Source organism: Thermobia domestica, chromosome 16 (assembly GCF_964235325.1).
Source record: "Thermobia domestica chromosome 16, izTheDome1.hap1.1, whole genome shotgun sequence".
NCBI classification, from domain to species: Eukaryota; Metazoa; Arthropoda; class Insecta; order Zygentoma; family Lepismatidae; genus Thermobia; species Thermobia domestica.
The window spans coordinates 75,587,810-75,613,297 of record NC_137469.1 but is presented as its reverse complement, the minus strand read 5'-3'; the positions used below and the strand labels follow the sequence as shown (position 1 = coordinate 75,613,297).

Below are 25,488 nucleotides of genomic sequence, written 5' to 3'. Positions count from 1 at the left end.
AAATAACTATTTACATACCAAATACGTTGGATAAGGTCTAATTTGCGTAATTTTTGTTGGAGACACAGCCCGCGCACAGTATTCAGTAATGGATCCCAAATTCTTTCATAATGGATACTGTCACTATTCGAAAATGTAACACCCAATATTTTAACTTGATCTACCACTTCAATAGTTGAGAAGGGCTCTGGAATGCCATCCATTTTCCAGTTATGAAATGTCAACACTTTTGTTTTACAGAAATTGATACGTTCACCACTAATATCACTGAATTGTCGTAATTGGGCAATAATATAGTGAAACTGTTGTAATGTCGTGCAACTAATATTCACATCATCAGCATAGGCCGTGACGGAGAGATTTTGCAGGTCGTGAAGCGGAGGTTGTATATACGCAGCCAACTTATATAAGAGAGGTTCAAGAGCAAGCCCAAAAAGAAACATGGACATTGGACATCCTTGACGAACTCCGCAGTTCAGTGAAATGGGCTGACTGAGAAAACCATTTATCTGCAGTCGAGCTGTCGCCGTACTATACAGTTGCTGTATGATGTTAAGGAAGCTAAGCGGAAATTTATATGCACTGAGTACTGCAAAAAGATAATCATGTGATAAGCGATCAAAGGCATTTTGAAAGTCCAATGATATAAGACAGGCCGGTTTCCTAGCAAAAAGAAAGTATCCTACTACATCTCGGATCTTCGTAAGTGCATAATACACATTCTTTTCTTTATTGAGCGCTGCTTGAAACGGACTAATTTTATCAGCAAAGAGATTGCGCAGACGCTGCACTAAAAGTTTGGTGAACAATTTTAAGTCGGTATTTAACAAAGTTATAGGCCGATAGTGTGTTTCATCTGTGACGTCTGCAGATTTTGGAAGAAATATCACGTGACCCTCATTTTGTAGAAAGTTCGGAGATCGTAATAGTTCATTATAGAGGGCAAGCATGACCTTTCCGACTATGTCCCAATACTTTTGATAGAATGCATACGATAATCCATCTGCCCCAGGACTGGAATCACGATTACACTGAGCCAGCGTCCTACTTATTTCCTCTTCTGTGATGGGCGACATTAAGCACTGTCGCTCCCTGTCCGACAGGACGGAAAGGGGGAGATTCAGGTATTGCTGGTATCCATCTTGAGGTGCGTCATGTTTGGCGTACAAGTTCCTATAGTGATCGAAAAATACCTGCTGTATCTCGGGGAGGGATGTGATCGTTCGATTATCATGCTTTATTACGTCAATAACCTTAGCAACCCGACGTTTATGTTGAGCCATGTAATGATACAGGGTAATATGTTCATCGGGAAGACAACCACCAGGAGGCAGGCTATGGGCATATTTTCTGACCGAAGTAGCCTGGATTTGTTTGATCCAAGCCTTCGTTTTGTTAATTGCTATCATATTTTGCTGTGAACTGGGAAGGAACCATAACTCCTGGAGAGCTCGATACAGATATGCGAGACTTTCTCGTTTTTCTCTTTGTACTTCAGCACCTTGCCATTTAAAAAAACTCTGTATTTTCGGCTTAACGTATTTAACCCACCATTCATTTAAAGTTGGATAGTAATGACGTTGTCGGAGCCAGTACTCCCATTTCAGACGAAAGATGCATTTCGTTTCAGCATGATTAAGTAATTGATTGTTTAATTTCCACTCCGTCTTTCCGTAAGTAACCGAAACACCTAGGTTGTATTTGCATGTCCAGAGTATTGCTGCGTGATCACTGAATGGTATAATCCGTAAATGAATATCGGTGACAGAAGCGATTAAGTCAGGTGTTGTATGACATCGATCAATGCGACTAGACATATTTTGAGTCTTATAGGTAAACTGAAGATCCTGTCGGTGTTGAACCCAAGCGTCCTTGAGTTTAAGGGAGGAAATTAATTTTTGGAGAGCAGGGGAAGGAATGAACTTCGAGGTAGTGTCTATCCCACGATTCACAACATTAAAGTCCCCAGCCAATATTATTTTTGTGGGAATAGTGGGAAATAGGGGCAAAATGTCTTCATTGTAAAACTGTTCTCTGGCATTCCTATTATTTGAACCACTCGGGGCATAAATGTTAATCAGATTAAGACCATCACAAGTTACGGCGATACCCCTGCCAGATGGAAGATACACAACATTCCTAACCTCGACACCTCTTTTGCACAAGATGGCAGTACCTCGGTGCTGAGGGCCCACGTTCACATAGGCTCGATACATAGGCAGGAAGTCAAAATTCTGAAATGCTACTTCTTGCAGTAATATGAAGTCAGCCGATGTTTGCATGATAAAACTACGTAATAGATTACGATTACTATCACTAGAAATCCCTCGAATATTTAACGAGATATAAGATCGTGAAGTGGAATTAGGAATTGCTTACATAAACAATGTATAAACAATTAAAAAAAATAAATAAACAATACAGGGCAAACACTTCCCTGCAAAACCTTGGACTTCCCGACACATTAGTAAACACTATGGTTATGTTCATAGAATGTAAACACCAACGATAGCGATGTATTGTGGATCGAAGGACAATAGGAGCTTCTTACCTCGGAAGTATAAACAAGTAACATTCCTGCCCTTGAAGAGGAAGGAAGTCTTTACAGGGAACACTTGCTTTGATTGTTGCGTGAGACATTGGTGTTAATCGACAGGTATACACGGAGCAACGTGTTATTCATTGACTATTGCTATGTTATCACGTGCCACTGCCGCTGGCAGCGATACAGTCTGAGAATTCCACACAGACAACTCACTTGTTTTCGATACATTGTCTTGCAACCTTTTTGTTTTCCTTTTTTTGAAAACTGGGTCACTCACTACAGCCACTGAAGGGGGAGAAGGAACCACCACAGTGGAGGGGGAAGGGGAAGGAGAGCTAACAGACTCTTCTTGTTTTTGTGGGCACTCAGACGAAGAAACAGTATGCACAGCGTGTTGTGGCTCTCGTAGTTGTATAGGGTGCTCACAGGTGACACCACTATCTTCTTTCCGTTCCTCTGGGTCTGTTGTGGCAAGTGGTTCAGAATGACTTGAAAGAGGGGGGAAGTCCTTATCAGCATGGAGATTAACATCCTCGGCAACTGAAGTGTTTTCCAATTCCATATTTTGGGCATTAGGCTCATTAGTCATGGTTTTTGCACTAAAAGATGGATAAAAGTTCGGAGTGGTGGGCATTTTTCCAGTAGAAAGTTCGGTCATCTTAAATCCAGTAACGGGAACGGAAGGCATCTGAGCTTTCGTTTTGCGAGGGCAGGAACTTGCAACGTGGTTAAGAGCCAGACAAATGAAGCACGTGGGTGGTTGACCTTGATACATCACAGTAGCACGACAACCTCGTACCACAATTTTTGAGGGAATATGTTTTCCTAAACACATTTGCACAATACGATTGCCATTGTAAATGGGAAAAGGGAGGGTATTCGACCACATTTCTTCATTTATGGACATGATCTTTCCAAAAGGGCAAAGCACAGCACTAAGTTCATCGTTACTAATTTCCATCCGGAGATCCAAAATGCGTACACGAGTGTACTGTATACTAGCATTTGAAAGTATGACCTGACTTACTGTTCCATTTTCATGTCGAAAATCCAGTGATTCCGGGTGTCGTCGTAAAAATGTGTCAACATTCTCTTGCGATTTAAATTTTAAATATAAGCTATAATCATCATTGTGAAGTTGAATAGCTTCAAGATCGTGTATCGATAACTGTAACTCGTTAATTAACCAAGTCTGGATGAGCGCAACCGAAGGCCGGATATTTCGTGTCGTCTTGTCAAATGCAAGCCGCACAGTATTTTTCCGAAGGTTATTCATGGCAAGAAAAAACAAAACTGGGTACTATATTCAATAAACTGCTTGTCACTGGTGTGAACTGTTATTTTTCACTGTTACACTGTATTTCCTATTACTGAGAACACACGACTGAGCAGGGCCGCCCACAGGGGGGATGTATGGCGCAAGCTGCGCCATTGAGAAAAATTTTGGGGGGGATTTTACTCAACTTTCGAACTAGCAATTTTACTGTCGGAATAGCATTAAAACACGATTTTGAGAAGCTAATTTTCAAAAATTTTCCGGGGTAAACCCCCGTACCCCCTGCTTCGATACTCGATGAATGAAGTACCGCGCAAGTAGCCGTATGAAAGGAAAGGTTGGTTTGTTTTAAGAGAGAAGGGCCGCCCACACGAGGGATGAATGGCGCAAGTTGTGCCATCAAGAAAAAAATTGGGGAAGAATTTTACTCTAATGTCGAATAAGTAATTTAGCTGTCGTCAGAATAACATTGGAACACGATGCGATTTTTTTTTTAAATCTCGAGAATGAATCCCCCTACCCCCTGCTTAGAAACTCTATGAATGAAGTACCACGCAAGTTGGTATATGAAAGGATGGGCTGGTCGGTTTATCGCTTTGTGTAGGTAATTTACCCATTTTCTGCTGGGAGCATTTATTTATTTCTTATTTATACCATGTACGACACTTAATAAGTAATTAATAAGCTGTTCAATTGCTACATGATGTATAATAAATGAATTAATGATAATATTTTGTATAGTTTTCTGTTTGTGCGATTACATTTACCAGGGCCTGAGGTAAACTGAAAACAAGCTCAAAAGTGGCATCACTTGGGGGGGGGGGAAAGCGCCATCAGCTTTGGGGGGGATGGGCACCCCTGCGACTGAGTACAGCAAACTAAACACTCAAACAATTTCAAACGAACGTAAGAAGCTCGTTGAGATCTGAGGCACACCACAGCGATGTTCACTACACCGCTGCTCACGACAAACTCAACATCATAGCATGGTGAACGTTTAGTTTTCGGCGTATTTGTTGTATTTGTGTTTTATGTTCCCACTTCAACAATTTTTACTCTTTTTTCTAAGTTTAACAGTTGTTTCTGGCTTTCTCTTTCGGTGTCGTCCTTTATTTACACTATGCACTATTCGTATTCACAGCTTGTGTCCCTCTGCAATGTCTTATTCAGATTAAACTTTTCTTTTTGCCCCTCAGTAAACATTTGATTTAATTCTCATACTCTCCACGGATGGAGAGCAGGAATGCCAGACTCGAAAAACAGGTGTACATTTACTTTCCTGACAGATCATACACAACTGCAGCTTCTGTAGATCACGTTCAACTGATGACAAATAACTAGGGTCTCACTCCATATCGGTTTGCTTCAACGCAACGCAAAACTTGCAGTTTAATTTGTGATATTCCATACCCAGGTCCGTCGTAACACATAAACCGGCCAGTTACGGTACTTAACCGAGGGGCCCACGTGCATAATTACATACATTACGTTTAATATTTACTCGTAATGGCCCCAGCACCAGGCCCGTAGCCAACCTAAAGATGTAGGAGGGCACGGCTGAAGTTAGGGGAGGTCCGATCTAACCATATAATAATTCATCTCCATATTATAGTTCATTTGCAAGCCTACCGTGAAACTTTTAGGGGGGAAGCAAAAATATAGGAGGGTCCGGCCCCCCAAACCCCCTGGATGCGGGCCTGCCGAGCACACGTGTTCGTTAAGGACCTATAATGCTGTTAAGACGACACTATTAATATCAAATACTGAGTTTGGGATATGGCATCAAAAGTGACAAATTTTGAATGTGGTATCATCTTGCCTATTTAGTATTGAAATTCAAATCTTCGTTTGTTACTTGTAGCCCTGCATTTTGTTAGTCACCACTAAAAGTTCTTAACGCATATTTGTGGCACTGTGTTCGCAAAATTTGTCAGAATTGATACGTAATAAGCTCCCTAATGTAGTCATAAATTAGAAACATGTCGATAGGTAGGTGATCACCTATAAATTTTTGTTAGGGATGGAGTTCAAGTTTAAAAATTTATTCCAATCTTTTTCAAGTTTCATATTTGTGTTAACGCATGTGTTCTAGACTAGTACAATACTCACTAATACATTTAATGCTAGACGTTTCGATGTACAATAGAGTCGTTCTGAAGCATGATTAGTGTCATACTAAAGAATTCGTCTATTGACTAACATATGTTTCCTGCAATAGTCAGACTTTTAGTATGACGCTAATCATACGTCCTTACGACTCTGCAACAGGGGTGCCCATCCCCCCCAAAACTAATAATCTCTTCCCTTCTCAAAACTCAAGTCCTCTAAAAACAATTGCCCAGTGTAGCAGTAGTTTTTATAGTACTAGTAATTGTTATTTTTGTTGTTGTTTTTATTTCCTGTAGTAGTATTATAGAATGCTTGTAGTAGTAGTAGGGGCAGTAGTAATTATTAAAATGTCATTACTTTTATTAGTAGTCTTGGTATTGTACAATACTAAATATGTTCTATAAGGATATTGAAGGGTATAAAAACTTCTACACACTGTGTATGGCACAGGTATTCTTTTTTTACAATTAGTAGTGTTATTTTTTTCTTTACAAAATATTGATATAATTCCCTTGTACATGAAAAGTAAGACGCAAGTTACAAGTTATTGAGTTTGATACCAAAAGAAAATGTTGTCCTCGAAATTAGCCTACAAAAAGAAGTGATATCCAACAAAAAAACATTCCTGTAAAAGAGCCAAGTACGAGTGGCCTTAAAAAGAATTGAAATCACAAAAATAGGCGCCAAGTTCTGGTGGACAACAGTTGTGGACTTGGCTGTTGTCTGTATGGTTACCATTAGCTCACAGTTATGTCAAACTACTTTATAATTTTCAACAGACAACATAGGCAAGTTTCAAATCTAAATTTGAAAGTGATTCCTTGAGTGTTTGTAACTGTTGTTCACCAGAACTTGGCGCCATCCTTTCAAATAGCAACTTGCGCGGTACTTCATTCATAGAGTTTCTAAGCAGGGGGTCGGGGGATTCGTTCTCGAGATTTAAAAAAAAAAATCGCATCGTGTTCCAATGTTATTCTGACGACAACAAAATTACTTATTCGACATTAGAGTAAAATTCTAACCCAATTTTTTTATTCCCCCAATTTTTTTCTCGATGGCACAACTTGCGCCATTCATCCCTCCTGTGGGCGGCCCTTCTCTCTTAAAACAAACCAACCTTTTCTTTCATACGGCTACTTGCGCGGTACTTCATTCATCCAGTATCGAAGCAGGGGTTACGGGGGTTCACCCCGGTAAATTTTTGAAAATTAGCTTCTCAAAATCGTGTTTTAATGCTATTCCGACAGTAAAGTTGCTAGTTCGAAAGTAAAGTAAAATCCCCCCCCCCCAAATTTTTCTCAATGGCGCAGCTTGCGCCATACATCCCCCCTGTGGGCGGCCCTGCTGCATAAGACCCTTTATGTCCAGAACTAAGCTCAAAAATATTCCAAACTTAACGCAAAGACAATATAAACGAAAGTGAAAATAAAAACTTATTTGTGTGGGCAGGATAACTTTAGATTTTCTTTCGGGGAGGGGATTTGAATAAACGAAGGATAAAAGCAATACTGTGCAAACTTACTTGTAATCCAGCCTGAGCGTGATCAGGGAAATACGCTGGGGCTATTCTGAGCTCAGGTTTCACCCAGACACCCTATGAAATAATCGCTGAATGTATAACATCTCATCAAAAGTGAAGTTTAACGTTTGACGACTATGCTCTCTAGGCCAAAAGAAACGGATAATAAATGGAAATGAATTATTGTGAAATAAAATTTTGCTCCCTCGTCGGGAACCGAACCAGAAACCACGTATACCAAAGGCGAAGGCACAGTTACTATACTAGCCAAGAGGGTTACAAGCAATGGTTTATACAATACGAAGAAAAACAAATAATATCTGTTAGGTTGCAGCAGTGGTCGAAGTGACACGGTATGCGGTGGTATGCCATATTGCCTCTGGTTTTTCAGTGATGAGCGTATACCGCCTCTGGTTTTTCAGTGATCAAGACATACCGTTCACTGGAGAGTAGATGATAATTACCTTTAATAAATTCATTTTTGTACACATTAACTGACGAGTAGCTTTGCTCGTAAAAAAGATTTTACTTTTTATGGAGAAATAATTAAAAGCTAACTACACAGACATTTTTCTTATCATTTTTCTACCTTTTGTTTTTTTAAATGAGGCGTCTTCAAAGAAATTCATCTAGGTTATATATTGATGTGCTATATTGAATTTCCTTTCTTATATACAGCATGTGTGTCACCTTGCCTTATTGCATATACAGTATATATGTCGTGTTTTGAGCATGGGCGGTTTAGGAGTTATTTCTTCTGGGGGGTCGGATCTTCCGGCCGTTTGGATTACCCCTCAGTCGAGTGGGGGTCCAGTTTTCTCACAGGAAATTGTTAATGTAACACACGCTTTCTTAGCATTTTTGTGTACAATTCTCTATAACACAACATAAGGGGATTTTTAAAATATTTTTTTTCATAAAGATGTTTGTGGGGTATCAAACTCTTTCCATGCCCCCCCCCCCTCGTAACTACGGAGAAGTTTTGAAATGGTTCTTACTCATTACGTAAAATATTGCGATATTTTAGACAACATACCCTCACTGTATTTCAAATCTAGATAGCCAAAATGTCTAGTCAAAATCGTAATAAAACATACCACCTCTGCTTTTTTTCCACTTCTCACAGGTTTCCAGGATCTGCAACTGGGAACTGCAATTAGAACTTGCATGACCATTCCCTATCAATAACCATTTTTTTTAAAAAAAAAAAGAAAAAAAAAGTAAGTGAATCATAATATTAAATTATATTTATTAAATTTAGCAATTTAACTTGCGTGTTTCTAGTGTATTAAATTTAACGATATTTTACTTTCTATGTTCTTCAAGCAACAAATGAAATTAGAAACAAGCTCCGAGTGTAAGAAAAATGTACGTTAGAGCAGAAGAAAGATTTCTAGCTCTTCTGTGTGACGTAAATATCCAGCGACCAATCCCAGTTCGAATCGCATATATGGTGCCATCTGTTAAAGATGTTCTACGTGATGTGACTGACGTCATTACATGAAGTCTTTCTTTGTTAAGAACAATATCAATCGAAAAGCTGTTCACCACGGTTCAAGTGTGTCGTGTTCAACTTTACAATTTAATGTGTGTGGAATTTACAGAGCTTATTGTGTAAATGTCTAAATTGTTAATCCGTATGTAGTGATAGGCAGTTTGTGAGAAAACTACTGTATTTGTAAACTAAAATGCCGTGCAGATGTTCAGTACCATTTTGTAAGGGCAACTATGAAACCGGACCAAAGGTTCACGTGTTTAAATTTCCTAACGATGAAACTCTCTGCTCCAAATGGATGAAAGCCATTAAAAGAGAAGGATTCACACCTTCAGCACATTCTAGGGTAAGTAGTTCTTCAATTTGGCACTTATTCCGGCAAGTCTTCACTTTAGGCAAGGCAGTGACAGGAACCGGTTCCTGCAGTTCCAGTTCCCAAGAGCGAAAGACAGAAAACAACGTGCTCTGTGGGGTTCTAACCCGCCTTCACTCGCAAACGTTCGCTCGGCAATAATACATGAATCAGGAACAGCAACGACATCTGGTAAGAAGGTATAAAACTATATCTATGTGAATTAGGAACAGCAAAGGAACCAGTGACATGTGAATAATACTAACAGTGACAGGATGTCACCGCCTTGCCCAAAGTAAAGAGTTATCCTTATTCCGTGAACCCCGCCAGATTTTTAACATAAAAATAACTTATGTATACGTTAGATTAGATTATGTTTGGTTTTGTTCACTTACTTAGTGCGAAAGGGGTTCACTTGAGCAGAAGGTTCTGCCAAATAATAGGCCTAGGGAAAATACGATGTGACACATTTTTCGTGAAGGAATCAGAGTGTGAATATAAGTGATTACTGTCACTGCACAGTATATTGAAATGAATTATGATTAACAGTGAAAGTATTGTATATGTGCTCTTCCACTATCCCCATTTATGCGTATACCCCCGTCGCTGACGCGCCACCTGCCTACGGACTCACCCCCTCGCTTCTCCTCGGAGCCAGCCGCTGCGCGGGGATTACTATTTATACCTGATTTATTTTGTCGCAGACTGTGAATATCATCTTGTAGACCTACAGAAATTCGTGGTATGTGTAATAGAAACTTCGAGAAACACTGTAAATCTTGGCTCATTGAAACAGCTGTATATAGCGTTTTAGAATTTGAGAAAGAGTTAAAAAATAAAAAGTGACTAGTTATGTACTTATATATTCAATGTATATATTTTGTATAATCTCTTGACGTTGTCTATTGCAACAAATGTTGTTTAACGACAATAAAAATATTCTATTCTTTCTATTCTATTCTATAAACTCGCTTACATAGCATTCGTTCTCTTTTAGGGACCACCTAGCGCTAGTTGGTTCATGTTTCATACCTTAGTTATTGTCCTATACGTTCACAATCTATTTATACTGAGCCCGCTTGAGCTCCAAAAGTAATAATAGGGCTCCTCATTTAGTGCATGCTTTGCAAAAAGAGATGCGAAGGTCCAGCTTGGCCTGAAAATGTGAGAAAATGTCAAAATTTGGTAGGATCGTCTGCTCCAGTAACGCCTACAAAACTTTGGCACGGCAGCGCTTATCGCAACTTAACCTTGAATATACATGTTCCCAGGAATCTTATTATTCAACCGATGCATACTTGAGGATCAAGTTTACATTCACATTGACTGTTAGTGTCCTTATGCATATTCGAAAAAATTCACTGTTTTCGACCATATGCACAAACTGCCGTATTAGAACATGATGAAACAAACAAATCTTCCTTTTTGCCTATCTCCATTGTCGTTGACACGCCTGCTCTTAGGAACGTCTCTCACTTTTCTCTAGCATCGAGCCTCGCGGCTGAACGGGACGTTAAATTCAAAATCAAGTCGAGTAAAAGTCTGTCCTAAACCGCACTAAATAAAATTAAACCTAGTGATCACATATGGTGCGTGTTTATCGAATTTGTAAATATAATGTTAAATATCAATGCTACTGTCTGCAGCAAACAACATTAGCTGGCTATGCTAATGTAAACTTAAGACAAGATCTTTCCTGATGCCATTGCATCACCTCGCGTATAGATTAGCAATATCGGCGGAAAAATGTAATGATTATACTTGCACTTATTCTTTTATGCATAAAATCGACTCCAAACAAGTTTGAAACTTTCATACTTTCCATTTTTGGGTTCACTTGAGCAGACGGTTGTATCAATGCAAAATTTATAGGTAAAATATGATGTGAAATATTTTTCCTGAGACATTAGAAATGACAGAGTGCATATAAGTGGTTACTGTCAATGCACAGCTCATTGAAATGAATTAGGAGTAATACTGAGAGTGTTGTATATACAATTGCTCTCTTCCACTATCCTTGTTTATGGGTAAACGGCCCGTCGCAAACGCGCCTGTTCCCTACGGACAAATGTCCTCTCTGTCACTCGGGCCCCCCTGCTGCGCTTCTGTCCAACTTGGTTAGAAGGTATTCCTATTATTCTGTGCCCACCTAGCACAAATTGGTTCGTTTTACCCTAGTTTTCAATGCCAGAGGTCCTCACTGTCTTTATACTGATCCCTCCTTTGTGCATGGTCTGCTGAAAGGAAATCAAAGCTCTAAGCTAACCTGAAAATGTACGAAATGTGTCAAAATTTGGTAGAAACATCTGCTCAATTAGTGCCTTATTTTTACTATCTATGTACGAATGGAATAATTTATTATGTAATCCAACGGTAATTACTACAACATAGAAAATGGCAGAGAGCAACCCTATTTTTACTATCTATGTACGAATGGAATAATTTATTACATGATCTGTCGGGAAGTACTAAGACATGAGGAAGTGGCAGAAAGCGAAGGCAGGCGAGTAGGACAGATTTAGGGCAGCATGAGTAGAACTGTTTAACATCAAGTACACTTTGGAAAATGCATGTAAGAAAATTTAAGTTATGTGTAATTGAACTTCATTTATGGATTATTGTATGGGAATAATTTACGTTAATTATATTGTATTACTTCTATCTTATTATATTTGTAAAAAGTATTACCCTGCATCATCTAGTTCCTTAAATGCGATAGTTTCTTTGTGAATTAGTAGATTTTACCACATTCGTATTTTACCGGTATAGTTTTTTTTTTTTTTTAAATGGGCAGTAACTATTTTTCAACAGAGTTGTCTACATATGAGAAAACATGGAACGAGAGTAGCAAACATACATATGTCTTAAATGTAGGGGTAAAAGTGAGGACAATTCCGGGTGGACGCGATTCCCCCACCTCCAAAACATATATGTGGCGTATCCCCACTTCCTGTAAGATTACAGTGTGCAAAGATAGGTTCGGGAATGGCGCCACGTCATGCGTTCTCGTACCTTTTCAGATTCACTTTTATCTCTGGGTTAAATGATTAAAACTCAACTACGTACAGTATTATAATGGTCAATTATGCTATAAATATTACCAAGTGCGATTGAAGTATTTCATAATCGGAAGCATGTTTAGAACAAATGTTCTGTACAACAAATTTAAATCATTTAATGTAATCTTACAACCTTCTATATTTTAGAAACTTTCAGTTATATGATTATCCTAAGTAATATCTATTAATTTAGAAATGGAATTAGCACAAAAAATAGCCCCAATTTCGGAACAGATTTCAGGTAGAACGAATAAAAAGCAATTTGCGGCTGGTGCCCAAATTCTAATATCCTTCTAGGTTTTGAAAAGTTATGACGTATACTTTACGTAATGTAATAGAATAAGCCTATCTTAAATAAAACCCTCTCACGTTAGAAGCGAAAACGGGAACAGGTTCAATTTCGGAACATGTTTGCAATAGAGCAAACAGAAAACACGCTGTAGTTTTCTGAAATCAAACCGTGTAAACAAACTTCTTAGGTATTAGCCATGATATATATATATATATATATATATATATATATATATATATATATATATATATATATATATATATATATATATATATATATATATATATATATATATATATCTGCTTTTCCTATTGGAAACCTCTTGCAAAATAGAACCTATTATTTTATCGCCGTTTCCGCATCTTAACGCAGAAAATTGATTTGATTTGATTTTTAGTTCAGCCCAGTGGCGGCTGGCAGATTGTAATCTCGGGTGTTGCGGTACGATTGATCGGAGAAAAAAGATACAAACTGGACTCATTGACTAGTCAACATAATTTCAGACATAAATACTATGTGCCATGTGGAAATAAATAAAATTTTGTTTTTTTAAAAAAAACTAAAAATGTGAACGTTTTATTCAATTACTTATCTTATTTAAATAGAAAGTCAATTCCCCTCTTTTAAATTCCAGCAATTTCTCTATGACACGATGGTTGAAATCTGGTATTTTCATTATCAGGTCTTTTTCGATGCCATTGCTGATAATCTTTCTTGGAACATCGAATTCTATAAAAATATCTTAATTCTATTCAATGTGGGAAAACACCTTTCTCCTTCTGCTGATAACATAGGTAGGCCTGCAGTTAATATCAATTTCAGAAACTTTGTAAATTCACTGACTAATTTTCCTTGATTATTCCGAGCACTTAATTCTAGAAATCCACATTCGAGAACACACCCACATACAGGCCGGTATCCAGCCCAAAAATGTAGGGGGGGGGCGGTAGAAGTTAGGGGGGCCCGATCCAACCCTACCGTGAAAATTTTAGCGAGCAATAAAACTTTAGGGGGGCGGCCCCCCTAGAATCCCCGTGGATATGGGCCTGTCCACATACGAAAACAAAACACTAATTCAAAACACACTCGAGTGGTGCATGAATCACGAATGCGAATATACACCAACACACGAGTGCGCGAATGGAAAACTACATTTCAAATCATCCGTCTTGATTGTGAGCAATGCACTATGAACATAATACCACATGAGGCGAAGCATTGTTTATCGATGTTATACGTTCTGGAATGCAAACTTTGGAACCCGCCAAATATAAAATAAGCATGTAAAGGAAACCAGAGGTCAAAGAACGTCAAAACAAACAGCATTGCTAACTAGTCCCAAATGCATTGTGGCATGTTCCATTACACAGTTCTATATGTAAAGTTAAATATTTTAGTTTAACTTACCACGATTTTGCACTGTAGGTTAAGGGAGACGGGTGATTTAGGAAAATAAATTATGAATGGCGAATTGGTGGAATGAGAATGTGGAGGGAACGGGAGTATCCCGAGAAAATCCACAGACACAACGATGTTGTCCACAAGAAACTTGCGTGTCCGGGGATCGAACTAGGAACCCGACGTGCTAGAGGGTAAGTGCTCTGCATTGAGCCTCCTTGCTCCGATATGGAAAGTTATAAAAAGTATGTTCTACATTTATTATATATATATGCAATATTTAACATATTAAATACGATTTTTCATTACAACTCAAGTTTTAAGGATTACTGGAATATTTCCTTGTCAGAAGAAAAAGCAGGCATGGTTGATGTTCAACGAATTTCGATGTCTTTGGAAACTAAGGAATCATATTAGTAATTCTTGAAAATATGATACTATATACATATTGACTTATTATGATTTGGTTCCCAGATTACAGTACAAGAAGCCTTCACTATCTCTATAAGCTAATATTGAACTTGTAAATGCGTGTTTATTTTCATTTGTTTTCTGCAATTATGCATATTTTCTTTCTTATTTTGTAATTCTGCGATCCTTCTTAAATCTTATCTAGCGCGAAAGAAACTTCTCGCTCACTGGAAACCGTGCCGGAGCACTGCAAAGTCCACAGTCTTTAACTTGTGAGATAGGGGAAAGGAGACTTAAAATTCGCTCCAGTTGTCCGTGCTGTAGAAACCTGGTCGTTGTATACTCGCTGCAACGCAACATAAATTAGGGCTCTCTTAGGGATTCTTTCTCGTTTTTAAATGGGGATAAATGGGTTTTACAATTATAGAAGTAAAAAAATATGTTAATTAAAGTATGTATGGGGTGATAGAAAGTAAGATTCTTCACTTCTTTACTACTATTGCTGATAATATTTTTTCTTGAAAAACTTTGGTCGTTGCGCAACGCTGCAACACTAGCATTAGCCGTCACTGGTTCAGCCGCGAGGTTATATGCAGGGCTTGATTAAGGGAGGTGCTTAGGGGGGCTATAGCCAGGGACTCCCCTTTGATCAAAATCTCAACTGACTATCTAAAAAGAATCATGAAGATAAATCATCATCATAAAATAAAATGTGACCAAAAAAATGAAACATTCCCTTAACTTTCCAACTGCACTTTCACAGAAATGTATTAGGTGCAGTCAGCAGGGGTCGTGTATTTTTTCTAGCCCCGGGCTTCCAGATGGGTTAATTCAACCCTGGGTATATGAACGTGGACATACTGATTAACGTGGAACCCGAACCACATGAGCTCCCAGCGGAAATCGAATCCCGAAACTCCCGCGCCAAAGGCGCGTGCGCTGAACGCTTAGCCACGAGGGTGCTCTTCTAACGCAGAAGAAGAATATTTGAAATAAACTTGTCACAGTTTTATAAAATCTATAAGTAAGTAAGAATCGACTTAGCTACGTACCAGCACGTTTTCTTTTTAAGCGTTAGAAGGCGCGGTGACTCAGTGGTAGAGCGTTCACCTCAGGTGCTTGGGGTCCGTGGTTCGATCCCAGCTCGCGCCGTGTGGAAATTGTGGTGGACAAACACCGTGCTCGTTGGGTTTTCTCGGGGTTCTCCCGTTTCTTCTCACTTTCTTCATTCCACCATTTCATTCATTTCTCATAATCACCGTCTCCTTTAGCGTAACCGGCATAACCGTGGGACGTAAAACTGAAAGATTTCATTTCGTTTCTTTTCTTTCTAATCGTTCTCTTGCAAACCTTTTCCAAAATTGATTTTATTATTTAGGGAAGCTCCCCGTCGTTCGAGGGGGGTCCACTTTAAGAAAAAAATTTCTTACTGCATAGACGATACGAACAAGAAATTATGAGTAAAGCATCAAACAGGTTCACTACATTACCTAAACAGAACACCACACAAAAGATAGACAAAACAAAAATGAATCGTAGACCCATTTCAGTAAAAAATGTCTACTATTAGGGGCCCTAGAAATAATAGGAAATAATAGTTCCGGCGCTGGTATTATGTGTATTATATGAGTAAGATGAATTTTGAACTATGGTTTTCTGCAATCTAGAAGTATGTGAGAATTACTTTAGGCACTGCCCACATTTTATATAATATCTAGAAACATCTTAGACCAGTAGCGGGCCTCCCCACAGGATTATTTTTGGGCCCTCCTTCCCATGCCCATTAACTTCCCACTGTATTATGTTCCTGTAGAAGACAATGGTTCATAAACCATAATTAACATAGTGACCATGGGATATAGTTAGATTACAATTAAAATTAATGCTCATCAAAAAGAGCAAAAGAACTGCTGAATGTCAAAATTCATTTGAAGCGGTGTTGTCTTCTATCATTTCTTTTTCTGCAACTATTTCTATTATATTACTTACGTCTATTGCTCTCACTCTCTCACATTCAACACTTAAAATACTGAGACTGGTCAATCGTTCTTGAGACATGGAACTGCATAAATAGTCCTTTATCAGTTTTAGTTTTGACAAACATCTCTCCACTGCAGAAACACTTATTTGGTAAGGTCAGAAATAACAAAAAAAGCTGCGCATACACCGGGAATGCTAGAAGCCGAAGTATAGTTATCAATTAATAGGAGATATGCTAGTTCCCGAATTGTTGTTTTCAACTTTATTTCATTATGTAATACCAAATTGAAATCGCAACAATGTAAATTATAAAGGTTGTGAGCTGAATGTAGTAATAGGGATACTTATTCCTTTTGCTTAAGTTTCTGCGCAAAAAGAAGAAGAAGGAAAAAAAGACATTTTCAACACCTACAGTAGGCAGCAAAATTATTTTTTCTTAATCCTCGAGTGCTAAGATGATTAAAAAAAAAAAAAAAAAAAAAACATATTACTAGAATGGATAAATTTTCGTTCAGGTCGTTTTTTTTTTTTTTTTTTTTTCCTTTTCTAAAGTTAATGATATCATTCAGGGAAATGGATGTTCCATATTCAGCTTACTTTTTTGTTGCTTATACTTTTTGACATTTTCTTCGTGGTGGGCCCCCAGACTCTGCGGGCCCCTTAATTACGCCACTGCCTTAGGCACTCGTCACTTTTGTTCGTAATTATTCTATTCGAAATCTCTTCCGAAATTGGTCCTGTTGTTGGCTCCAGTCTTACTTCCAATGGGGAAGAACGTGATTACATGTATTATATTAATTGAAATGAGTTATGGAACATAGTTTTCTGGAATCTAGAAACATGTAAAAATCGTCCTTAGTCATCAGCTACCATTTTTTCTAATTGCTATTTGAAACTTCCTCCGAAATTATCCCTGTTATTGTCGCCTCTCTTGTTTCTTACAGGGTAGGACGGTGTTTGAAAAAGTCTTAGGTATAAGTGAAGTAAATTGTGAGCCATAATTTTCCACGATCTATAAGGATGTGAGAACCGCCGTTAAGTACGGTACTAACCCTGTTGGCTTCGTCTTATGCAGATCATATGAAATACGAAATTTTATGAGTTTTACATTGTTTCTTGAGATATGTAGTAATATTTTAGAGTAGGCCTATTATGCTTTAGTGTGATTCCTTTGTTTTCTTTCCCGTAAGAAATTAAAGCCAGCAGAAATCTTTAAATATTAAATACACTCTCATATTCTGATTTCTTTACTTCTTCCATCATCACACTACGTTCACAACAGAGGTCCTTACGTGATGGCCATTTTTTGGTCTTCTAGTGGCTACAGTGTTGCCACACTTGGTACAATTGTACCAAATTCAGCCCTTTTTGTCATTCATCGGCCCGTTGGTACCACACTGACATTTTCAGCCCCTTTTGTGAAAAAGTTGGTACAATTCTACCCAATTCAGCACCATTTAACAAATACTTGTTACATTTTAAAAGTGTCAATAAAACTTTTCCTACACCTCACGTTACCCATATTGTGTTGGACTCTTAATAAATGTGTTGAACATGTGTTCATTCTGTGACGTTGCACCGCATAATGCCACGAGCTTTTTGTGAAAAATTCGTAATTCAAACTATACTGGAAAACAAATAATGCTAAATTGGCGCATCCTCGCCGCCATGAAGGAGACAAGAAAGAAGCATAGTGGTACAAATTTTAGCTTGAAATCTTAAAAAAAAAAGAAGAAGAAGTAGCACACACGTTGGATCAAGTGTTAAATATTCTGAAGAAGATTAAGGTGTGCTCAATTTACTCTATAATTTACGTGTCGTAGTAAAAGTTTCATCGATTCCACGGTTGTTCGGAGTCGCCCTATTTGGATGTTTTTATTTTATTTTATTTTATTTTTTTTTTAAACAGCACTTTCCTGGTTTGGACTCTTGGAAGAGTTAGAATGGATGTTCTAGAACTTTACCTCTTTTAGTTTCGTGTTATAGAGCCATGTATTACAGTTGTAAAAAATCATCAATTAAGCCCTTTTTATTTCAATTTGGTACTAGTTTTCAGCCTACTCTGGAGCTAGGACTGTGGCAACACTTAGTGGCTTGCACATACGTGCCTCTGATGCACGGAGTCCCGGTGGGAGATCCTTGCAATTGGAACGCATTGTGAGGTTCTAATTCCGCCTTAACTGTACGTTAACTCTTTATATGGTCCCAGTGCTGAGAATAAACGAAAAGCTAAAAAGAACAATTCAACCAAACAACCAGTGAACGTCATAGGTTATTCTGTTTATGATTTAGAAGCAATGTGGGACGCAGGAACTGTGATCTCCCGATGTTAAAAATAAAATAATAATAAAAAGAGGATTTGGACGTGCTGTATTGATAAACCGTTGCTGAGTAGTTTTCCGTAGTGTGGTGCTTTAAATGGAAACAAAGAATAAACACTTCTTTTGCAATTAGAAATAGAAGAATGTGATACTGGACACTTTTTCTTAATCAATACCCTTCCTGTTGTTTCCAATAAAAGTAAATTAATGAATCTAACAAAATTACAACTTACAAAGCCTTATCGATTGATTTCAAGATTTTCAGCGCAGGGGTGTAATTATTATTATTGATGTTGAGTTGATTTTAAGTTTAACGCCCCGTTCAGCAGCGAGGCTATATGAGACTTAAACCTACTGATCAACGTGGAATCCGAACCACGAGCTCCTGTCGGGAACCGAGCCCGGGTCTCCCACGCCAAAGGCGCGTGCGCTAACCGCTTAGCCATGAAGGAACTATATTATTATTATTATTATTATTATTATTATTATTATTATTATTATTATTATTATTATTATTATTATTATTATTATTAGGCACTTAATTTGTAAGAAAAACAAAGAACTTATGAAGGGGGGCAAGTGTTTAGAGAAAAGTTGGTGCTAATTGAAAATATCAAACCTAACCTAATATTAACTGAAATTAGCGATTTTTTTTTTTTCGTTTCGAAAAGGACTGGCCCCCCTCAACTAAACATTGGCCGTTGTTTACAATAATAGGCCTAAGGCTAGTTTTAGACGGAAGCATTTATCGTAGCAAAACTCGTATCATCGATATCCTACCGTGTAAAGTAGAAAAGGCTATACCATTTTACATACTACGACATACTATTTCGTAGCATTTTCCCCAGCATTTCTGGTCTGAGGCTAGTTTTAGACGGAAGCATTTCTCGTAGCAGATGTGCTGCCAAAAATTTCATATAATATTCCATGGCATCAAAAGTATATGGTGCTTTTAAATGGTAGCATTTTTATAAGCATCTGTCGTGACTTAACAAACAAATCACTGGAGAAGAGCGCAATTATGGCTCCGAAATTAAGGGTAAGGTAGCTAAAGCTATAGTAATTGTAACAACAGTTCTCGCCGGTCATATTAAAAAACGAAAATCACAAAGAAGTATGTGGACAAAGAGCATCCGTACTCCAACTCATTTTTCTTTACTACAATTTCCCACACAAAACAAAGAGCATGGATATTTGGCACACAATCTTTCGCTTCCTTTTAACACACCACGGCGCTGCAATCGGACCAGAAATGCTAGGGAAAATGCTACGAAATAGAGCAGGTTCTATCGACAAGAAATGCTATAGAATATGCCATGGCATGGGAAATGCTATAGCATTTGCTACTTTACACGGTAGGATATCGATGATACGATTTTTGCTACGATAAATGCTTCCGTCTAAAACTAGCCTAATTGCAGTGCCGTGGTGTGTTAAAAGCGGAAGATTTTGTGCTCTTGGTTTGTATGGGAAATTGAATTGTAGTAAAGAAAAATTAGTTGGAGTAGAGATGCTATTATTATGCTGATTGAAAAATATGAGAAGCATCCTTGTTTGCAGTGGCGGATCCAGGATATGATCAAGGGAGGGGCTAAACCATAGTTTGCCGTTCTACCCAGTGTAAAGCAGGATTAAAGCCCATTTTATCCAGTGTAAACTTGACCGTCAAGGGGGGGGGGGCTATAGCCCCTATAGGCCTCCCCTTGGATCCGCCACTGCTTGTTTGTACAAAGAACTGTTCGAAAGCTTCATTATCCATACGCAGAAAGTTCTTGAATCCAATAGAATCCTCAGTCTTCAGTTTTTTCTCTACCATAGAAAGAACTGAAATATTATCATCCCTCCACAACAACCAATTCTTGTGCCCACATACTTCTTTGTGATTTCCGTTTTTTAAATAACCGGCGAGAGCTGTTGTGTTGCAACCACTACAGCTTTAGCTACTTTACACTTTACTTTCGGAGCCATAATTCCGCTCTTCTCCAATGATTTGTTTGCTACGTCACGACAAGATGCTTATTAAAATGCTACCGTGTAAAAGCACCATATACTTTCAATGCTATAGAATATTATACGAGATTTTTGGCAGCACATCTACTACGATAAATGCTTCCGTCTAAAACTAGCCCGAAACCTTTGTAAGACATGTGAAATAACTGCGTAATGTTTTCTTTGATAGAAGTTGTTGCAGCTCAGGAGTCTAAGAATCGAAACCAAACGTTGTACCAATACTCCCTGTCACCATAGTGTGCAAATTATCTGGTTTGTTACGCTCCTGACACATCCGGTTGTCAGTGTTGCCAACTTATTTACAACGGTATGTATAACATTATTTGCTAGAAAATGTCGTATAATCTTAAGTTCAAGTAACTTGATATAAATATCACTACAAGACTTAAGAAAAGCGCATTTGTTGTCCGCGTATCCCGATTATCAATGTTGCCATCCCGTTATAATATTTTCTTCTTGTTTTGATATTTTCTAGATAAATCTTGTTATTATTGACCATTCTTATGTTTCTCTGCACCCCTTCCATTATTCTCATCCAATTTGATACCAGTATATTTCAAATTTCGAAAGACGTCTGGTCTGTTTCTTCCACCCCATGTATCATTTTTTTTTCAGTGTTGTCAGCCTATTTTGAAATGAATTTTCTGGAAATTCTTGTGTAACATTCATAGTTTCCCCATGACGTTCGGCAAGAGTATTTCCTACTACCGTCAAGAAAGAACACTGTGGTGACCAATCTAGTAAGCCCTAAGATTTCAGTGTTGCTAATTATCATCAAGAATTTCTTAAAAATTGAATTGCAGTAAAAAAAAAAAAAAAAAAAAAAAAAAAAAAAAAAAAAAAAACTTCAATGCGGAATTAACCATCTTCATATTCGGACTCAGAATCACGCAGCTATCTGATTTTTATTATTATTATTATTTATTTATACAGTAACGTACTGCTCCAATTAGCACTGAGGTACACACCAAATGAAGCAAGGCTCTCGTAATAATTCGTATAATACTGCCTTGGTTCAAAGAATCACCTCCAGTTAGCAGCACAATACAATGTATTATCGCTACGAAATATTCTGTATAATCAGTTTCAAGTAAAGTCGAATATTGCAGCGAAGTAGAAACAAAAATAGACGTTGTGGACTGAAGTCGAATTTCGTAGCCAAAGGTAAAAGTCTGCAGTTCGAATTTCGGAGCGAAAGGGTTAAACTGAAAGATTTCATTTGGGGAGGAACTTATAGGCAAACGTTACCGGCCAAAATATGTATTCGTCTTGAATACAATATGTTCGGAAGTGACTACAATTCATTCAAATTTTGAAGACGGATGAAAAATGAAATCTTTCCGTTTATATCTCACGATTATGCCGTGTAGATTAAATGAGACAGTGACAATGAGAATCATTGAAATAATGGAATGAAGAAAGTGAAAGAAAACGTACAACCCTGAGAAAACCCACGTACAAAGTGTTTGTCCACCAAAAGGTTCATTTGGCACGAGCTGGGATCGAACGGCAGACTACGAAGAGCTGCAATCAAGGCATAAACACGGTGCAGTTGACGAATGCGTAGACCACCATGTACGATCAAGCGTCACAATGCGTTCTGGACCGCACCATCTCGCCTCCAACCACGTCATTACTCCCAACTGGAATCAAACGTAATCAGAGAACCTTCACTGAAGAGGTGAGAGATATACGACTGCCTGGTGAGGAGGAATAAGAATGAGACAAACGATATTAGTAATAACGATCCTGCATTTGTAACTGATGAGTAGAAGAAAAATTCATTTAAGGAGAAAATATAAGATAAATTAGCAGAAAATCTTACATGATGGGAGGTGATTCAGATTCTTATTGTTGTTTGGAAATCCATTGAAGTTTACAGGGTATTCAAATTAAAATTCTTTACATGTGAATCAAGTTTATCGACAATGATAATTGTGTTTGATTGACTATAATAATCAATTATGATTTTACGTGGTGACCCGAGGGAGAATTTCCACTGAGAGCTACGAAATTGCCCCCTCCCACGGACCATATTTCCGATTGTACTCAATGTGGATTACTAGTATTTCCGCATTACTACTTTTTACCCCCTCCCTGACTATAATCGCTAAGAAACTAAAAAACATCAATGATGACGAAGAATATAGGATCCTCAGAATAATAAAAACCTCCAACGATGTGGAAACGTGGATCTAATTGGTAAGATAATTAAAAAAAATCAGTAATGGAAACTATTGCCAACTGACCAAAACGTCCTGCCTAGTAGCGTAATTATATCCTGGTAAGAAGCAGGGGCGGATCCAGGACGGACTTCTGGGGGGGGGGGCGGTCGGCGGTAATACTGCTACTTTTAAGAGCTCCAAACTTGTTATGGATGGGTTTATTTATATATAAAATAAGAAAGTTTCCTCTTGTGGGGAGGGGGGGCGATCGCCCCGATCGCCCCCCTCTGGATCCGCCCCTGGTAAGAAGAGTTGAAGAGCTCCCTCGTAGTTACATGAACGTATGCGCCTTTGGCATTTCCGGTGGGCGCTCATGTGGTTTGGACCTCACGATAAGCTGTAGGTCCACGTCTCGTATAGCGTCGATGCTAAACTCCAAATCAATGAACTATATGTAAGTCAAGAAGTCGCATATTTCTTTCTAAACTTACTAGCCTCTGAAACTTCAAATTGTCGAAAAGCATTATTTGTACTACGATTATTTCTTTCTAACGTAATATTTATTTAAGTAAGTACCCGATCCACGGTATCGTATTTTTGTTTGGAGAATTAAAACATTGATATTGACAAATTATTTTGTTACTTTGCTTTTCGTCAATCCTTATACATATAGTGCATACGAGGGTCACTACGAAGTTTTTTAGATACGCATTGTATTTGAATTCCAACAATTGCGTTCGGTAGTGGTGTCCAGAGCGAAGAAGCGAAGCAAGTTTTAACTCGCCTCGCTTATCGGCTGGCCGTATCGCCTTCACTTGTTTGTTGATGTGAGCAGTATTCGGCTGTCTAGAATGGAGCTCGAAAGGGCACATTTTCGGGCAATGATCCTTTACGATTTCAAAAGTGGTTTGAACGAGACACAAAGCATTGACCGTTTGCAGAGGGCATTTGAGGACCTTGCTCCTTCCCGTGCTGCAATTTTTCTGTGGTTTGGTGAATTCAGAAGAGGCCGGACATCGCTTAAAGGTGAAGAGAGAGCTGGACGTCCGGCAACAGCTATGTCAGATGAAAACATTGCCGCTGTGGAACAAATGATTCGAGAAAATCCTCGAACAACTTTCAAGGACATTGAACCTACAGTGTACATTGGATCGCCAGCAGTAACAAAAATTCTTTATGATCATCTTCGGCTCAGAAAGGTATCATCTCGTTGGGTGCCTCACACTTTGACTGAACAGCAGAAACGCATGCGTAGTGTGAAATGGTGTGAAGAAATGCTTGCAAGGTTTGATTGAGGCAATTCTCGACGCGTCTCTAACATTGTTACTGGTGATGAGACTTGGATCTATCAATTTGACCCTGAAAATAAACGCGTTTACAGTTTGGATCTTTCCAGACGGAAGACCACCCACGAAAGTGAAGCCACCGCGAAGTGTGGGGTTTAAGATGGTCGCAACTTTCTTCTCCAAATCTTGCCATGTTGCAACTGTTCCACTTGAAGAACAAAGGACTGCTACTGCTCAGTGGTACACCACTGTTTGCCTAACAAAAGTGTTCCAGAAGCTTCGGGAACGGCGTCCAAGAACTGGATTGCGTGGGATTCTGCTTCATCATGACAACGCGTCCGCACACACGGCCAACATTACAATTCAGTTTTTAGAATCTACGGAGGTCAAACTTATGACTCATCCTCCGTATAGCCCTGACTTGGCCCCGTGATTTTTTTCTGTTCCCCAGGATCAAAGATCCCATGCTTGGGAAGAGATTTTGCAGCCCTGAAGAAGCTGTAGTGACTTACGAGAATGAACTTTCAACACTTGAAGAAAAAGACTGGCAACACTGCTTCCAAAAGTGGTTTTCGAGGATGCAAAAGTGTGTACAGTGTAATGGTGAATACTTTGAGAAAGTGTAAGTGTTAAATTGGTTTTAAGTATGTAAGTTATTTCATATCTCAAAACTTTCGTAGTGACCCTCATATCAGGAAACAAGCCTATGATACTAGCAATAAATATTTATTTTTTGACCAAAAGCTTTAATTTGCACACACACACAAATAAATAAATATATATATATATATATATATATATATATATATATATATATATATATATATATATATATATATATATATGGTACTGTTGACAATATTTATTATAATTACTGATTTCCAGGGTGATGGCATTAATTTGTAGGTTTCATGACAGTACAATTAACTTATGATCAGTGACTAACAAGTAACACTTCACATCGTTGCTGCCGGTCTGACGCTAAACTATACATTTTCGGAAAGCACTAGTCCTAAATAGGATAACTACACAGTGCAACGGTCAGACGTTGCCGCGTTCAGGACTTATGGAGCGTCAAACATTAACATGGGGTTTATGAGAGTTACAGGAAACGAAGAAGAACACAAGGTTTGTGACGTTTGAATCGACGTTGTCTGATTGAGCACTTGTTTGCGTAGGTTAAAGGGTACAATCAATGTGCAAATCGTCGAACAGAGCATGAGAGATGCAAAGAGTGCGCTCACAGTGTGCACACTTGACGAACGGTAGT

At 38.3% G+C, this 25,488-nt stretch overlaps 1 protein-coding gene across 2 annotated transcripts in view; it reads left to right on the top strand.

Moving 5' to 3' along the window:
- The first annotated feature begins 8,881 nt into the window (after positions 1-8,881).
- The window catches only part of LOC145673174 (uncharacterized), a 159,242-nt gene continuing 142,635 nt past the window's right edge, over positions 8,882-25,488 (top strand). Inside the window, exon 1 of one of the 2 annotated variants that reach the window (XM_081742626.1) lies at positions 8,882-9,290. In XM_081742626.1, coding sequence (XP_081598752.1) covers positions 9,138-9,290 — 153 coding nt within the window. In that variant the 5' untranslated portion in view covers positions 8,882-9,137. The remainder of the gene's footprint in view (positions 9,291-25,488) is intronic. The other variant, XM_081742623.1, reaches the window with a different exon arrangement.